The sequence below is a fragment of the Bos taurus genome, chromosome 18 (assembly GCF_002263795.3).
Source record: "Bos taurus isolate L1 Dominette 01449 registration number 42190680 breed Hereford chromosome 18, ARS-UCD2.0, whole genome shotgun sequence".
Lineage (NCBI taxonomy): Eukaryota > Metazoa > Chordata > Mammalia > Artiodactyla > Bovidae > Bos > Bos taurus.
In genome coordinates this window covers 57,760,452-57,777,088 of record NC_037345.1, presented here as the reverse complement: position 1 = coordinate 57,777,088, position 16,637 = coordinate 57,760,452, and the positions used below count along the sequence as shown (strand labels likewise).

The 16,637-nt window shown below is 44.0% G+C and overlaps 2 protein-coding genes across 4 annotated transcripts in view; one reads left to right on the top strand and one right to left on the bottom strand.

The window, feature by feature from the left end:
- The window catches only part of ZNF613 (zinc finger protein 613), a 41,175-nt gene extending 38,960 nt beyond the window's left edge, over positions 1 to 2,215 (bottom strand). Inside the window, exons 1-2 of the mRNA NM_001103337.1 lie at positions 2,154 to 2,215; positions 43 to 101 (exon numbers count right to left, since the gene is read on the bottom strand). The gene's annotated coding sequence lies outside the window, so the exon portion shown is untranslated. The remainder of the gene's footprint in view (positions 1 to 42; positions 102 to 2,153) is intronic.
- Positions 2,216 to 2,329: 114 nt separating this feature from the next.
- LOC787554 (zinc finger protein OZF) overlaps positions 2,330 to 16,637 on the top strand; it is a 31,196-nt gene continuing 16,888 nt past the window's right edge. For 2 of the 3 annotated variants that reach the window (XM_010815316.4, XM_010815317.4), the window contains exons 1-4: positions 2,330 to 2,448; positions 9,463 to 9,649; positions 11,705 to 11,831; positions 12,577 to 12,672. In XM_010815316.4, the coding sequence (XP_010813618.1) occupies positions 9,635 to 9,649; positions 11,705 to 11,831; positions 12,577 to 12,672 (238 nt within the window). In that variant the 5' untranslated portion in view covers positions 2,330 to 2,448; positions 9,463 to 9,634. Of the gene's footprint in view, positions 2,449 to 9,462; positions 9,650 to 11,704; positions 11,832 to 12,513; positions 12,673 to 16,637 lie in introns of all 3 variants that reach the window. The other variant, XM_010815315.4, reaches the window with a different exon arrangement.

Sequence of the window (16,637 nt, the reverse complement as noted above, 5' to 3'; positions counted from 1 at the left end):
AGAGCCCCACCCTTACAACTTCATTTAGCCTGAATTACTTACCGTAGGAGTCCCATCTCCGAATAGAGCCACAGTGGGTTTCAGGGCTTCAGCATGTGAATCTGATGGGACACAAACATTCAGTCCTTAAAATTCCACCACTGGCCCTGTGCCCTTCAATCACACCCCTCTTGCATGCAAAATACATACATTTCACCCCAATAGCCCCCTGGATTAACTCTAATCCAGGACTTCCCTGGTGGTTCCGTGGTTAAGAATCCACCTGCCAATGCAAGGGAAATGGGTTTGACCCTTGGTCCAGGAAGATTCCACATGCCTATGGCAACTAAGCCTGTGCACCACAACTACTGAGCCCACATAGTGCAATTAGATAAAGCCCCTGCCCAATAAAGAAGACCCAACACAGCCAAAAACAAATACCTTAAAAAAAAAAAGTCTTTATCCAAAGTCTCATCTGAGCCAAATATAGGTGAGACATGATGTACAATTCACCCTGAGGAAAATTCCTCTCCATCTTTGGACCCGTGAAACCAGGTAAGTTATGTTCTTCAAAAATACAATGGTAGGACAGAGGTACAATACATACTTCCATTATAAGACAGATAAATCATAAGGAAAAAAGAGTGACTGGTCCCAAGCAAGTCCAAAAGCTAGAGAAACAAATTCCATTAAATCTTAGGGCTGTCTTTGGTTCACTGCTCTGCCCTCCAGGCACTGTAGGTGGGAATTGTAGGTGGGAATCAAAACTCTTGCTATAATGAGAAAGACAAACCAACAACTTTCCTTTTACATTCTGCACACCAGTACTGAGACAGGCTGGGACCCAGGACACTTCACTGCAGTGCCTGCCCCTAGACAAACGGCCCATCCAGAATACAGAGGAACTATAAGGGACTAAAAATAACTTCCTGGCATAGGCAATAGGAGCAAATTATGAACAAGATACACAAAGACCCAAACCCAACCGCTACTTCTGAGGTACTGTGAGCAAAAGCAGGATCCTATGTGTGTTCCCTGCAAACAGCCCTAAAAGAAATGGGCAGACCACCCAAGCCACCCCTCCCCTGGACCTGCCCTACCCTCACACCATTTAATGGACCAGCTCACCACCTGCCCCGTAGCAAGAAAGGGTACCTGTTACTTGTTTTCACTTCCTCCTGCTACAGCACCAGGCCCAATAAAGCATTGCCTGAATTTATCTGGCCTCTTACCAATTTCTATTGGCTAGAATCCAAGAACCCTGGTCAGTAACAGAATGTACAGCTCAATGAAACCATGTTATTTTTCCTGCATTTATACCTTTTATATTTCCAGCACCCAGATCCATGTTTGCCACAGAGGATGCATTTTATAAACATCTGCTGGGTCAATAAATAAATAACGCCTTTAGCTTGAACGTTCTCTGAACCAAGTTCTATAATTACAGGGTTGTTGTTTAGTCGCTACATCGTGTCCGACTCTTTTGCGACCCCATCGACTGTATAGCCCTCCAGGAGCCTCTGTCCATGGGATTTCACAGGCAAGAATACTGGAGGGGGTTGCCATTTCCTTTTCTGACCTTCCTGACTTAGGGAGCGGTGCTTCATCAGTTGCGTCACAATACTCAACAGAATCACTTCCCTCAGAGCTTCTGATTCAAGTATTTCTCACCTTTGTGCAAGTAAAACCTTACCCCATCTTTGGCTCATCCCACTGTCGAAGGGAGAACCATGCTTCTCCTCTGGCTTTGCCCCTGATCAAAAGTGTTTCCCATTTCCCTCCACACCAGTCATAACAAGAGCTGTATAATCCCGCCATTTTACCCACTCTCAGACCTGTGCCCTCCCGGTTTTCTAAACCCTACCACACCCTCTACAGTCCACATTCCTAGAATACTGCTCGGTTGTCCTTCAATTGTTGCTAGGTTTGGCTTGGGATCCCTCCCTATTGGATTTCTTTGAAACGGCCGCGCTTCTTAGCTTCTCTTCATCTTAAATCAAAGGGCCTTCATGTCCGCGAACATCTCTGCCCAGCCTGCAGAGATCCAGGTACCCTTGAGTTTCTGAGAAGCTAAGCGTTTGTGCAGCGCCCCTGGCGAATGTTCAAAGTCATGGCCCAATGGGTCAGGTGGGCCGAAAATAGGGTGAAATAAGTCCTTTTCGATAGCTTCTCACCGTTTTACACCTTCCCGCGAAAGGAAGAAAAACGAAGCCCCCACCGGTCAAACGGAACTAGGTGGAAAACGGCTGCTACTGGAAAAGAGCCGCAAACCCGGCGCGGAAATATTGCGTCATGGAAGGCTCGCGAGAAGCCAGGATCCGGGTCTTTGGAACGGCTGCTTGTGAACCTCGTCGGCCGCCATCCTTTCAGCTTCCAGGAGTCTTGCCTGCGGCAGAGGGTGGTCGCTTGGTTTTAATACGTCTATCCTGTGATTTGCCTCCAGCGGTGAAGACAGAAGTCATCCGTCAGGTCAGTGTTGGTTTCTGGGCGTGTTTCAGGGCCAGGGAGAGCGCCTTAGGGTGTTTGTTGTTGTTGTTGTTCCAGATTGCGTAATGGGGTAGGCGTTGGGGTGACGCGAAGGGTCATGCCGGCTGGTACCTTTTGTGTTTGTGGACCAACCTGGGGGTTCATGTTGAGAGTTTTCTCTGGTGCGGGAGCACGGTTACCGTGTTGGATCTGTAACCTAGCTGGATGCCACCAGGCCTTCCTGGCACAGGCCTTCCCTCACATCCTGTGCTTCAGCTCCTCTCTGAAGTACCTAGATAATAGTACTTGATGTACATTTCATGAGTTGTTTTGCAGAGGTTAAAAAAAAAAAAAAAAACCTCTCCCTCTCCAACAAAGAAGAAGATATTAATAAACTATTTAGTGAGGTAGGGCACAGAACCCCAGGCCTCCTGGAACCCAAGGACTGATAATGTTAACCCCTGTGAAACCATCCTGCTACCTCACCAAAAGCCAATTAAAGAATTGTGCACAAGCTGATCTTGGACCCTGCAAACCCCCTCCCTCCCTCACCTGGCTTTTAAAACTGCTTTGCCAGATCCCTTCTCATTTTAGGGCGTTTTAGGGCAAGAGCTGTCTTGTCTCAATGCAAGGCCTTGAAATAAACCTTTCACTGTTCCAGACAACAGCGTTTCAGTTTGTTTGGCTTTGCGGTGTCTTGAACATGATTAACAGCATGACAAATTGGGAGATCTTTGCTGGAGAGTAACATTTGGGGTGTCTGTTGTTAGGGGATTGGAACTTGTGTCCTCATTAGGGAGAGTGTTTGGGGAGCTTATTGCATGTTTAATTTTAGATGTGGAGTTTCCGGTCTTGCATCCATGTTACTGTATATTCCTATTGAAAATACTTGGTTTTCAGGTTCATCCTGAAATCAGGGCTTCCCTGGTGCTCAGCAGTAAAGAATCTGCCTGCCAATGCAGGAGACTGAGGTTTGATTCCTGGGCGCGGAAAATCTCTTGGCGAAGGGAACGGCAACCCACTCCAGTATTCTTGGGCTTCCCTTGTGGGTCAGCTGGTAAACAATCCGCCTGCAATGAGGGAGACCTGGGTTTGATCCCTGGGTTGGGAAGATCCCTTGGAGAAGGGAAAGGCTACCCACTCCAGTATTCTGGAGAATTCTGTAGAATAGTAGAGAATGTATAGTCCATGGGGTTGCAAAGAGTCGGACACAACTGAGCAACTTTCACTTTCCAGTATTCTTGCTTGGGAAATCCCATGGACAGAGGAGCCTGGCAGGCTACACTCCATGGGGTCACAAAGAGTTGGACACGACTGAGCACTAACACACTTTAAATACTCCTCCAGAAAGCAACTCTTGTTAAAATTTAGTATATTTCATTTTTAGCGTTGGGATCAGATGTGTAGGTATTGGTATGATTTTATACATTTTAATCTAACATCCTATCATAACCATTTGAAAGTTTTATTTCTTTTCTTTTAAAAATACTATCACAATTATGCTCCATCAAGTGGGTATTTTAATTTGGGAAGAAGCGATACAGATGTAGGTACTACACTTTTCAGTTCAGTTCAGTTCAGTTCAGTCGCTCAGTCGTGTCCAACTCTGCGACCCATGAATCACAGCACACCAGGCCTCCCTGTCCATCCCCAACTCCCGGAGTTCACTCAAACTCATGTCCATTGAGTCAGTGATGCCATCCAGCCATCTCATCCTCTGTCGTCCCCTTCTCCTCCTGCCCCTAATCCCTCCCAGCATGAGAGTCTTTTCCAATGAGTCAACTCTTCGCATGAGGTGGCCAAAGTATTGGAGTTTCAGCTTCAGCATCAGTCCCTCCAATGAACACCCAGGACTGATCTCCTTTAGCATGGACTGGTTGGATCTCCTTACAGTCCAAGGGACTCTCAAGAGTCTTCTCCAACACCACAGTTCAAAAGCATCAATTCTTCGGCGCTCAGCTTTGTTCACAGTCCAACTCTCACATCCATGCGTGACCACTGGAAAAACCATAGCCTTGACTAGATGGACCTTTGTTGGCAAAGTAATATCTCTGCTTTTCAATATGCTGTCTAGGTTGGTCATAACTTTCCTTCCAAGGAGTAAGCATCTTTTAATTTCATGGCTGCAGTCACCATCTGCAGTGATTTTGGAGCCCAAAAAAATAAAGTCTGACACTGTTTCCACTGTTTCCCCATCTATTTCCCTTGAAGTGTTGGGACCAGATGCCATGATCTTCGTTTTCTGAATGTTGAGCTTTAAGCCAACTTTTTCACTCTCCTCCTTCACTTTCATCAAGAGGCTTTTTAGTTCCTCTTCACTTTCTGCCATAAGGGTGGTGTCTTCGGTATATCTGAGGTTATTGAAATTTCTCCCGGCAATCTTAATTCCAGCTTGTGCTTCTTCCAGCCCAACATTTCTCATGATGTACTCTGCATAGAAGTTAAATAAGCAGGGTGACAATGTACAGCCTTGATGTACTCCTTTTCCTGTTTGGAACCAGTCTGTTGTTCCGTGTCCAGTTCTAACTGTTGCTTCCTGACCTGCATATAGGTTTCTCAAGAGGCAGGTCAGGTGGTCTGATATTCCCATCTCTTTCAGAATTTTCCACAGTTTATTGTGATCCACACAGTCAGAGGCTTTGGCATAGTCAATAAAGCAGAAATAGATGTTTTTCTGGAACTCTCTTGCTTTTTCCATGATCCAGCGGATGTTGGCAATTTGATCTCTGGTTCCTCTGCCTTTTCTAAAACCAGCTTGAACATCTGGAAGTTCACGGTTCACGTACTGCTGAAGCCTGGCTTGCAGAATTTTGAGCATTACTTTACTAGCGTGTGAGATGAGTGCAATTGTGCGGTAGTTTGAACATTCTTTGGCATTGCCTTTCTTTGGGATTGGAATGAAAACTGACCTTTTCCAGTCCTGTGGCCACTGCTAAGTTTTCCAAATTTGCTGGCATATTGAGTGCAGCACTTTCACAACATCGTCTTTCAAGATTTGAAATAGCTCAACTGGAATTCCATCACCTCCACTAGCTTTGTTCATAGTGATGCTTTCTAAGGCCCACTTGACTTCACATTCCAGGATGTCTGCCTCCAGGTGAGTGATCACAATATCATGATTATCTGGGTTATGAAGCTCTTTTTTGTACAGTTCTTCTGTGTATTTTTGCCACCTTTTCTTAATATCTTCTGCTTCTGTTAGGTCCATACCATTTCTGTCCTTTATTGAGCCCATCTTTGCATGAAATGTTCCCTTGCTGCTGCTGCTGCTGCTAAGTCCCTTCAGTCATGTCCAACTCTGTGCGACCCCATAGATGGCAGCCCACCAGGCTCCCCTGTCCCTGGGATTCTCCAGGCAAGAACACTGGAATGGGTTGCCATTTTCTTCTCCAATGCATGAAAATGAAAAGTGAAGTGAAGTCGCTCAGTCGTATCCGACTCTTAGCGACCCCATGGATTGCAACCCACCAGGCTCCTCTGCCCATGGGATTTTCCAGGCAAGAGTACTGGAGTAGGGTATCTCTAATTTTCTTGAAGAGATCTCTAGTCTTTCCCATTCTGTTGTTTTCCTCTATTTCTTTGCATTGATCGCTGAGGAAGGCTTTCTTATCCCTCCTTGCTATTCTTTGGAACTCTACATTCAGATGCTTATATCTTTCTTTTTCTCCTCTGCTTTTCACTTCTCTTCTTTTCACAGCTATTTGTAAGGTCTCCTCAGACAGCCATTTTGCTTTTTTGCATTTCTTTTCCATGGGGATGGTCTTATCCCTGTCTCCTGTACAATGTCATGAACCTCCATCCATAGTTCATGAGGCACTCTGTCTATCAGATCTAGTCTCTTAAATCTATTTCTCACTTCCACTGTATAATCATAAGGGATTTGATTTAGGTCATACCTGAGTGGTCTAGTGGTTTTCCCCACTTTCTTCAATTTAAGTCTGAATTTGGCAATAAGGAGTTCCTGATCTGAACCACAGTCAGCTTCTGGTCTTGTTTTTGCTGACTGTATAGAGCTTCTCCATCTTTGGCTGCAAGGAATATAATCAGTCTGATTTCGGTGTTGACCATCTGGTGATGTCCATGTGTAGGAACATGTAAATGGATTTCTTTTAACTCAAGTTTTTTTGTTTCTTTGACCAGCTGTGATGTTTTTCTGTATGTGTTTTGGACATGTTTTATTACGTTTGTTTGTAAACAGGTTGTACTTTTGTTGTAGCTGTAAATAGTGTCATTTTTTTTCCCATATGACCCAGCTCCCTCAATTTTGTGTCTTCTAATTTTATGTAATGAACAAGAGCAAAAATTAAAAAGATATATTTTGTCACCTCATTCCACTCAGATATTACTAATTGATTCCTTCAGATTGATTCCTTTATATTTTCTAGCTGAGCATCTTTGTCATCTGCAAATAGAGTTGACCAGGTAGCAAGTTTATGGACTGGAGTAAGAAGAACCTGCTTCTCCCTCTGACTTGGGTAGTTAATCTTTGAGTCAGGCTTCATCACTTGTGAAAAAAGCTGTCATGATTCCCACTTCATAGCTGTTAGAAAGATGGAATGAGCAAAAGTTCTTTGAGTACAAAGCAGAGTGCCTGCTAGTCTGAATAAATGGTACATGCACTTTATAGTTATTAATCTTTCTCAAAGGTGTCCCACACACCTTATTGAGATGTAATTGGCATATACATATATAATTCTATAAGTTTAAAGGTGTACAGTTGTGTTTATTTAATACACTTACATATTGCAAAATGATCACCACCGTTAGTCAACATATGCATCATGTGACATAATTACCATTTCTTTTTAGTGATGAGAACACTGAAGATCTACTTTTTTTTATTAACTTTCAAGTGTATGTGCTTAGTTGCTCTGTTGTGTCCGACTCTTTTCGATCCCATGGATGTAGCCCTCCAGGCTCTGCTCTCCATGGGGATTCTTCAGGCCAGAATACTGGAATGGGTTGCCATGCCCTCCTCCAGGGGATCGTCACAACCCAGAGATTGAACCCACGTCTAATACGTATTTAACTGTAATCACCATGCTGTACATTACAGTCCCCTTAAAAGGCTTTTAAATTTTTTTTTCGTTGATAATTTTTTTCCCTTTTAAGTTTTCTTTATGTTGTGAGATTTTTCAATATTTTATATTCTGGGCATACACCATACCTGTTCATAATGATTTGTTCTTTTAACATGGGACTGAATTCTGTTTGCTTATAGTTTACCTAATATTTTTGCACCTAGAAATAAAAAAATGTTTGGGATTTGCTTCAAAATAATCCAGTGGTGGTGGAGGAGTGAATGGAGGTGTAGATAAAACAAATGAGGTTTGAGTTGATAATTATTGAAGTCACACAGTGGATACGTGGAGTTTGATTACACTCTTCTTTGTTTGTTTGTTTGTCTGTGGCTACACTGGGTCTTCATTGCTGCACACGGGCTTTCTCTAGTGCGGCAAGTGGAATCTACTCTCTGGTTGTGGCACACGGGGCTTCTCACTGAGGTGGCTTCTCTTGTCGCAGAGCATGGCCTCTAGGCACACGGGCTCAGTAGTTGTGTGTGCCTGGGGCCTAGTTACCCCAAGGCATGTGGAATCTTTCTGGACCATGGATTGAACCTGTATGCCCTGCGTTGGCAGGCATGTTCTTAATCACTGAACCACCAGGGGGGTCGCTGAGTACACTGTTCTCTATGAGGGTTTTTTGTACACGAGGTTTAAATTACTGTTCTTTCTTTTGCTTGAAATTTTTTTTAAAAAAATTGTGAAAATGTATAAGTGAAACTGATCTGTACTTTAAAAGCTTTTTTCAAGTATAACACCCAAAATTAAAGGCTAGAATGTTACAGAAATAAAATAAAAACCAAATTAAAAAGAATAGAATATTACAGGGACTTCCTTGGCAGTCCAGTGGTTAAGACTCTGCCCTTCCACTACAGAGGCATGGGTTCAATTCCTGGTCATCCCTGGTTAGGGAACTGAGATCTCACACGCCAAACAGCATGGCTAAAAAAAAAAAAGAATAGAGTATTCCAGCACCCTAGAAGCCTCCACCTCCTAATCTCCCTCCTTTCCAGAGGCAATTAATTTCCTAAAAACATACTAGATTTGCCTGACTATTAACTTTATGTAAGTAGAATCATGCATCCATGTTTTCTTGTGTCTGGCTTCTTATGTTCAATGTTTTGTTGTGAAATTCATCTAAGTTATTGCATGTAGCAATAGAGTATTTCTTTTCATTGCTATTAGTATTCCACTGTATGGAAGTAAAAGAAATTGTTAGTCCCTCAGTTGTGTCTGCCTCTTTGCGACCCCGTGCACTGTAGCCTTCCCCACCTCCTCCCAGGCTTCTCTGTCCATGGAATTCTCCAGGCAAGAGTTCTGGAGTGGGTAGCCATTCCCTTCTCCAGAGAATCGTCCCTACTTGGATTGAACCCTGGTCTCCTGCATTGCAGTCAGATTCTTTACCATTTCTTTTTATTGCTCAGTCATGTCTGATTCTTGCAACCCCGTGGACTGTAACCATCAGGCTTCTCTGTCCATGGAATTCTCTTGCCTCTCCACGCAAGAACCTGGAGTGGGTTGCCATTTCCTACTCCACTATGTTATATATATGTACACACGCTGTTATAGTCTTTTTCCAGTACTGTTTATCGTAAGACACTGAATATATAGTCCCCTGTGCTGTACAGTAGGACCTTGTTGTTTATAAAGCCAACATTTTCGTACTTCATTTTTCCTGAACTGGATCTGTGTGAGATCTTAGCCATGGACAAGACCATGAGCTGGTTTGTATTTCCCATCTTCTCTTTCACTTTCACACTCTTCCAACTTTGTCAAAAAAGACATTCGTCTCACCCATTTCATATGTTTCTGTGGGACCCAACCCCATGATAGAAAAGCTTTCAGGGAGTTAAAGAGACTTGAATTATTGGGACATTCTGTTTGAATGAGTACTCGTGGCTACAGAGAGCTGTGGCCGTAGGTTCAGTCATTGAATTTGCTCTTGAATCCACAGATTCTAGTCTACAGGAACATCTTCAGTAATAGGAGGCTCCAGGCTTTGGAGAGCATGGATTCTGGCAGCAGCTTGACCTGAGACCCCTGACCATAACCTCCAAGCAGGCCTGGAAAGAGAGAAGACAGAACACAGCCTGGAGTTACACACTCTTTCTTAAGAAGTGGAGAAGATGAGCAAGGTCCAGGTGAGGTTTGTGTTATTTGTTTTAATCCTTTGTTTCCCAGGGGACTTGTGGAAGCTTCTAAAAAGCAGTCTGGTGAAATGAGAACAGTATGAAGTGAAAAGTGAAAGTGATGGTCACTCAGTTGTGTCAGACTCTTTGTGACTCCCATGGAGTGTAGCCCACCAGGCTCCTCTGTCTGTGGAATTCTCCAGGCCAGAATACTGGAGTGGTTAGCCATTCCCTTTTCTAGAGGATCTTCCCGACCCAGAGACAGAACCCTGGTCTCCTCCATTGTAGGCAGATTCTTTACCTTCTGAGCCACCAAGAAATCCCTGAGAAGAGTATATGTTAAAAAAAATTAGGATCTGCTGGACAGTAAGTTTAGGCTAAAATCTTAAAATAGAGGCAAATTCTTCCCTTATAACTTCTTAACCCCAGTTTCAAAATAATGAAGTCAGAGTCAATTATTCTTGGGTGATCTTTGTATTTTTACTTATACAAATGATACATAGCTCCATTTGCGTGCACAAGGTTTAAGCACACAAAAGTCTTTGCACCAAAAGAGAATATCCTCTTTTGCCTTTTTCTCACCAAAGGCTCACCCCGAAGGGTAACATGTTAATAATTTGGGTCTCCCACCAAATTCATGTTTGGTAAAATATATCTATATTTAGATTAATTTATGTATATCTTAATATATGCATTTCTATGCACACACATATGTAAACTTATAGATATGTAACTGAATATGTTATTAAGAGTTTTTCATATGTCTGGGATGAGACTATATACTATATAGACTATATACTATAGACTATACTATTTGGGGGCTTGATTCTTTTCATTTAAGAGAATGCCTTGAAGATCATTGATACCAGTATATTTAAATCCATCTCATTGATTTTAATGTTTGCATAATATTTCATAGCATGGAGGTTTAGGATACCCTGTCTGCCTCTAATAGACTTCTAAATTAATAACAGATTTTTCACTCATATAAACAAAGACATTCTTACTGCACAGTGTCTTTTATTTCTATGCAAATTTTAGTTCTTTTCTAGGCTGGGAAGGACTAATTTGTAGAATTCCACAGGGCTATGGTTTGAATGTGTGCCTCTACAATTCATTGTTGAAATCTTAACCAATCAAAGATGATAGTATTAGGAGGTGGGACCATTTGGAGGTGTGTAGGTCAGTCATGAGGGTGAGGTCTTCACAAATGGGATGAATGTCCTTTTAAGAGAGAATGCACAGGGATCTCTCGCCCTTCCCTGTGAAGGTTCCCGCTGTGAACCAGGGAGCGGGCCCTCACTAAAAGGTGGCCATGATGGCCCTTGATCCCAGACTTCCCAGCCCCCACAACTGTGAGAAATAAATTTGTTTTTATAAGCTACCCAGTCTGTGGTATTTTATTATAGCAACCCAAGTGGACTAAGACACAGTCATGGGCTTTCCCTGGTGGCTCAGTGGTAAAGAACCCACCTGCCAATGCAGGGGACACAGGTTCAATCCCTGGGCCGAGAAGATCCCACATTGCCACAGAGCTAAGCCCGAGCACCACAACTACTGAGCCTGTGCTCTGGAGCCTGGGAGGCACAACTGCTAAAGCCCACTGGCCTAGAGCCTGTGCTCTGCAACAGGAGAACCCGTGACAATGAAAGGCCCACACACCACAGCTAGGGCATGGCCCCCACAACTAGAGAAAAGCCCATGCAGCAACAAAGACACAGCACAAAAATAAATAAATACAGATTTTTTTTAAAAAAGGCACATGGTCTATCCTATGTGAAATAGCCACAGCCACAGTGCACATAATTTTTTATCATGGGGAAGATAAACAGAACTTGTTCCTGGGACTTCCATGGTGGTCTAGCAGTTAGGATTCTGGGCTTTCACTGCTGTGATCCAGGTTCAGTCCCTAGTCAGGGAACTGAGATCCCATGAACTATGTCATACGGCCAAAAAATAAAATAAAAATGAGATCTCTTCTGATTTATTAAAAAAAAAAAAAAGAACATGTTCTTATTCTTTTTCCACATGTTCCATCATGATTTGCACTGGAATTTGTTATTACAGGGCTCTGTGTCATTCGAGGATGTGGCTGTGGGCTTCAGCCAGGAGGAGTGGCAGATACTGGGCCCATCTCAGAAGGCCCTGTACTGGGACGTCATGTTGGAGAACTACTGCAACTTAGTGTCAGTAGGTAAGGGCAGCGTGTGCTCAGGCCACCCAGGATGGCGTTCTCCTGCTCTCTGTCCATCTCTGGCTCAACCCATGCCTGCTTCACTTACACCCTACTCAAATGACTGACCTCCCTGTCTACAAACTTACCCCGGCCCCAGCTAATGCCCATTCTAGCTTTAGATCAGAACATCTCCACTATGAGAGCTTATCATAGGGATGGTGATGGGCGTGCCTCTCTGCTGGTTTCCCTGGTAACCAATGAGCCAACCTGACATCAATTTCCCCTGTAACTGGTAATGCACACCCCACCCCAGCAAAGACTGCCGTCATGTCCTACCTGCCATGTACTGCACACAGTGGGGTATTGCTCCAGGACCTTGCGTCAGACAAGTAAGCTCCTCCCTCCATTAAACCACTGATGTCTCTGTCGCCGACTCCGGGCTCTTTTTCTTTGGTTTGAAGTTGGGTGAGTCCAGGGCTTGGCTTGGAGGACTGCAAGGTGCAGCCCAGCAGACAGCATTATAGTCAGTTGCCTTTTCTTTCTCATTCAGTGAAATCTGCAGGGTTCCTGGAATGTTGTGTTTTATGGTTGGGACTAAAGCACTGTAGGTCCTAGAATGCATGTTCTCTCTTTCCAAGGTAAAGGTTTTTACTTTATCGAAGTATAAGGGATGTGGTCCTCAAAATCAAACTTTGTACAGTTCTCGTAGATCACCCCGGCTCAAATGCTCAGCACCGGCCATCCCGTGATTTCCCGTTTACAGGATATCAGGCTCCCACACCAAATTCACTCTTTCAGTTGGAACAAGGAGGACCCCCGTGGACGGTCGAGGGAGCAGCCCTGAGTCCAACCTGCTCAGGTGAGTGAGCGCAAACCAAGAAGGTGGAACAAAATGACACGAAAATTCAGTTAGTCAGTGACAGATTGACATTTCTGAAGTATTATCTAGGGAACTTCCCTGACACCAGTTGATGACCCAATAACCTAACACCTTTCCGCATGTTGTTATTAGGGCTGTTCTTCTTTACCTGCTATTAAAGGATGATATCTTCTTTTTTACAGTTTTCTGGATCTTACTGTTGTTTGTTTCATCCAAGACCTTGAGGTCTTAAGGTGGTTCCATGCCTCCCAGCATACTCCCTCGTGCCTTCTCCTTCCTTTGTCTGCAGAGGCTCACTTCCTGTCCTCCACCTTACTCACTATGAGGTCTCTCTCACCACCCATACAAATCACTTTGCACTTAGCGCTGCTCCCTGCCTCTGCAGTATCAGCTCCCCTTTTGACAGAGCTATTCTCCCTCCCTGACTACCCACCTCACCTTCATTCATCTGAAAACCACACACACCTTGTCTCCCAGGGGACTTCTGTCTACTGATTGACCCTCTGCTTCCCCAGCTTTCAGGTTAAGGGTTTTGTTGTTAATCTTCTCTTAAAAGTTTGACTCAGTCTCAGGGCCTCAGCTTTCTGTTCTCTGCTGGAGGGCCCCAGGTTGACTCCTGCTAACGTCTGACCTGCACTCTAACTCTATGTGTGTTGCCAGCCACCAGAGCCGCTGGCCTGTGATGCTCTACTTCCTGTGTGTGGGACCAGAATCCTCTTTTCTCCCAGATCCTGTCTTCACCCTCAGAGTGTGTGTTCACACATATGGAAGATTTAAGCTCTCTGACAGATATTCCTGGGTTGACAGCTCTCTTTCTATAGTCTAATCTGCCCTCTGATTCTGCATTTTGCCTGCATCCAAAGTAATTGTCCTGCAAAATACTTTTTCCTTCAGTTTCATGAATGAGATCATTTTTCCTCCTGGTGAATTCTTTTCTTCCCCATGCATTTTGTTTAGGTTCTACCATATTGCTCTGCCTTTCAGTTACCTTGAGTCTTTCCTATTTGCTCTATTATTTCTGAAGGTCTCTGTGGTGGTCCAGTAGTTAACACTCCATGCTTCGTCTGCAGGGGTCACAGGTTCTATCCCTGGTCAGGAAACTAAGGTCCCACATGGCACAGGACATGGCCAAAAAAAATTTTAAAAGGCCTTCTGTATGAATTCCAGGTGCCTTCTTTTGGACTTCCCAGGTGGCTCAGATGGTAAAGAATCTGCCTGCAATGTAGGAGACGTGGGTTCGAGCCCTGGAGGAGGAAATGGCTACCCACTCCAGTATTCTTGCCTGGAGAATTCCATGGATAGAGGAGGCCTGGCGGGCTACAGTCCACGGGGTCACAAAGAGTTGGACACGACTGAGTGACTAACACTAACTTAACTGCTGTTCCTACTGACTTTTGTTTTATAATACTGTCATTTTTTTCACAAAGCATAGGATACACTTCCACAGTAGACATTTCTCTTAGACTGGGATCTTATAAGACCTAACTCAAACCATGGCATTTCTGTACTCCGTTTCCCCCCCGTAGAATTATCATGGATGTTTTCATTGTTCTTTTTCCTAGAAGAAATGTGGGAGATTGATCCTATGCAATGGCACCCAGAAAACCAAAACAGGATTAAAACTTTGGAAAGATGTCCACAAAGTTATGCAAATATTTTTGATTTATGCAAAAGCCTTGTTCCTTTAACACAAAAACACAGTAAGTTTGGCTCACACTGTAAAAGTTTGAAGTCACAGTTGGGTTTTGTTGTCGAGAATAGAAGATACACAGGAAAGGACTCTGATGGGTTCAGTGGGTATGGGAAATCATCTGTCTGCCTCCAAGATAATAAAACTCTTAGTGGAATCAAATACCATGGCTGTGTGAAACCCAGTAGCACTAAATCACCGCTCAGTGGCCGTCAGAAAACTTGTTCAGGAAGGAAGCCATATGCACGCAGTGAGTGCAGGAAAGCATTCTCCAGGAAGGCACAGCTCATTAGACATCAGAGAACTGAAAGGGGAGAGAAGCCCCACAGATGCAACGCATGTGGGAAAGCATTCATGAAGTTTCAGCTCACTGAACATCAGAGAACTCATACGGGAGAGAAGCCCCATGAACCTAATGAGTGTGGGAAAGCCTTTTCCAGAAGGTTGCAGCTCATGGGTCTCAAGAGCAGTCACACAGGAGAGAAACCCTACAGGATGTGGTGAGTGTGGAAAAGCCTTCAGCCAGAGGTTACCTGCTCAAGAGACATCAGCGCTCTCACACCAGGGAGAAACTGTATGGCTGCAGTATGTGGGGGAAGGCCTTTTCCCAGAAGGCTTACCTCATTGCCCATCAGAGACTCCACACAGGCGAGAAGCCCTATGAGTGCCGCGAATGTGGAAGAACCTTCTTTCTTTTTAAGTCTGACCTGACCAAGCATCAGAGAATTCACAGGGAAGAGAAACCGTGTGAGTGCAGTGACTGCAAAAAGGCCTTCCGAAGCAAGGCAAAGCTCATTCAGCACCAGCGGACTCACACCAGAGAGAGACCGTATGGCTGCAGTGAATGCGGCAAAGCCTTGGCGCACATGTTCTCATCAAACATAAGAAGACTCACTGGGGAGAGAAAGCTGTAGAATCCCCAGAGCTGGAGAAACCCTCCTTCGGGCGTCATAGCTCTTCATACCTGAGTGAACTCGTACAGGAGCAAAGCCCTGTTAACGCAGTGCTTGCGGAGATAGTGTCTTCGGGAACTCAGTCCTTATTAAAAAGCGAGCTGCTAAACAGAGTGATTGTGGCCTAGCCTCTTCTAAGAAGTCAGGCCTCAGTAGATAATCGGGGGTTTACCCAGGGAATAAGCCTCAGAAATGCTGAATGTGATCACCCCTTCAGTAATATGTCTTATATGTTACAGATACTACATAGAAAGAAAAATCCTTGGGTACCAGAGATGGGGGAAAGCCTTGAGCCAGAATCTTCCCCACATTCATATGTGTCAATGCTCACTTAGGGCAAAAATGCTGGATTTCCCTGGCGGTCCAGTGGTTAAGACTCCAAGCTTCCAATGCAAGGGGCACAGGTTCAATCCCTGATTGAGGAACTAAAATCTTACAGGCTGTTGTGGGGTGCAGCCAAAAAAAAAATATATAAAGGGTTGATTTCAGGACAGAAATGCCGTGGATGCAGTGGTTGTGTAGAACACTTCCATGAGAAATTAGACTTAGTAAATATCAGTGAGATCATATGGAGCAGAAATGTAGCTCTTGTGGGGAACCTTTTTCCCAGAAGTGATATCCTAGTGGGGTTCAAAGAGTTCCCATGGGACTGAAACCTTAGGAAAGAGTGTGATGGTCTTCAGTGATCAATTATACCTTCTCACTTGTCAGAGAAGCATAGAAAGACAACTCTAGAGGCACTGAAAGTGGAAAAAACACATTTATAAAGTGGAAGAACTCAGAAAAGAGAAATCCCCTGAAAGCCGTAAAAAAAAAAAAAGGAAACTGTATCCCCAAATTAAGTCCTGTATCACAGTTTTACCTTGGGAAATGGGGAGAGACTCCTCTAAGTAAAGGAAATCTTAGATGTCAGGAAATGCAGTATGGAGTGAAAACCTCAGAATATAATGAATGTAAAAGTACAGCTGTATTAGTTTCTTATGGCTGCTGTAACCAATTTTCACAAACTCAGTGTTTCAGAATAACACAGCGTGTTAGTCCAGAGATCTGAAATCCAAAATGCATCTCTCTGGGCTTAAAAACAAGGTTGTTGGCAGGGTCACATTTCTTTATGGAGGTTCTAGAGCAGACTCGGTTTCTTTGTTTTCCCAGCTTCTAGAAGCTGCCCAGATTCCATAACTTTGGCCCCTTTCCTTCCTTAAGGCCAGTGATGACTGGTCAGCTCTTCATTTCTCACTTTTCTGCCTCTTCCTTCCACGCTCAAAGACCCTTGTGATTACATTGGGCCCACCCAGAAAATT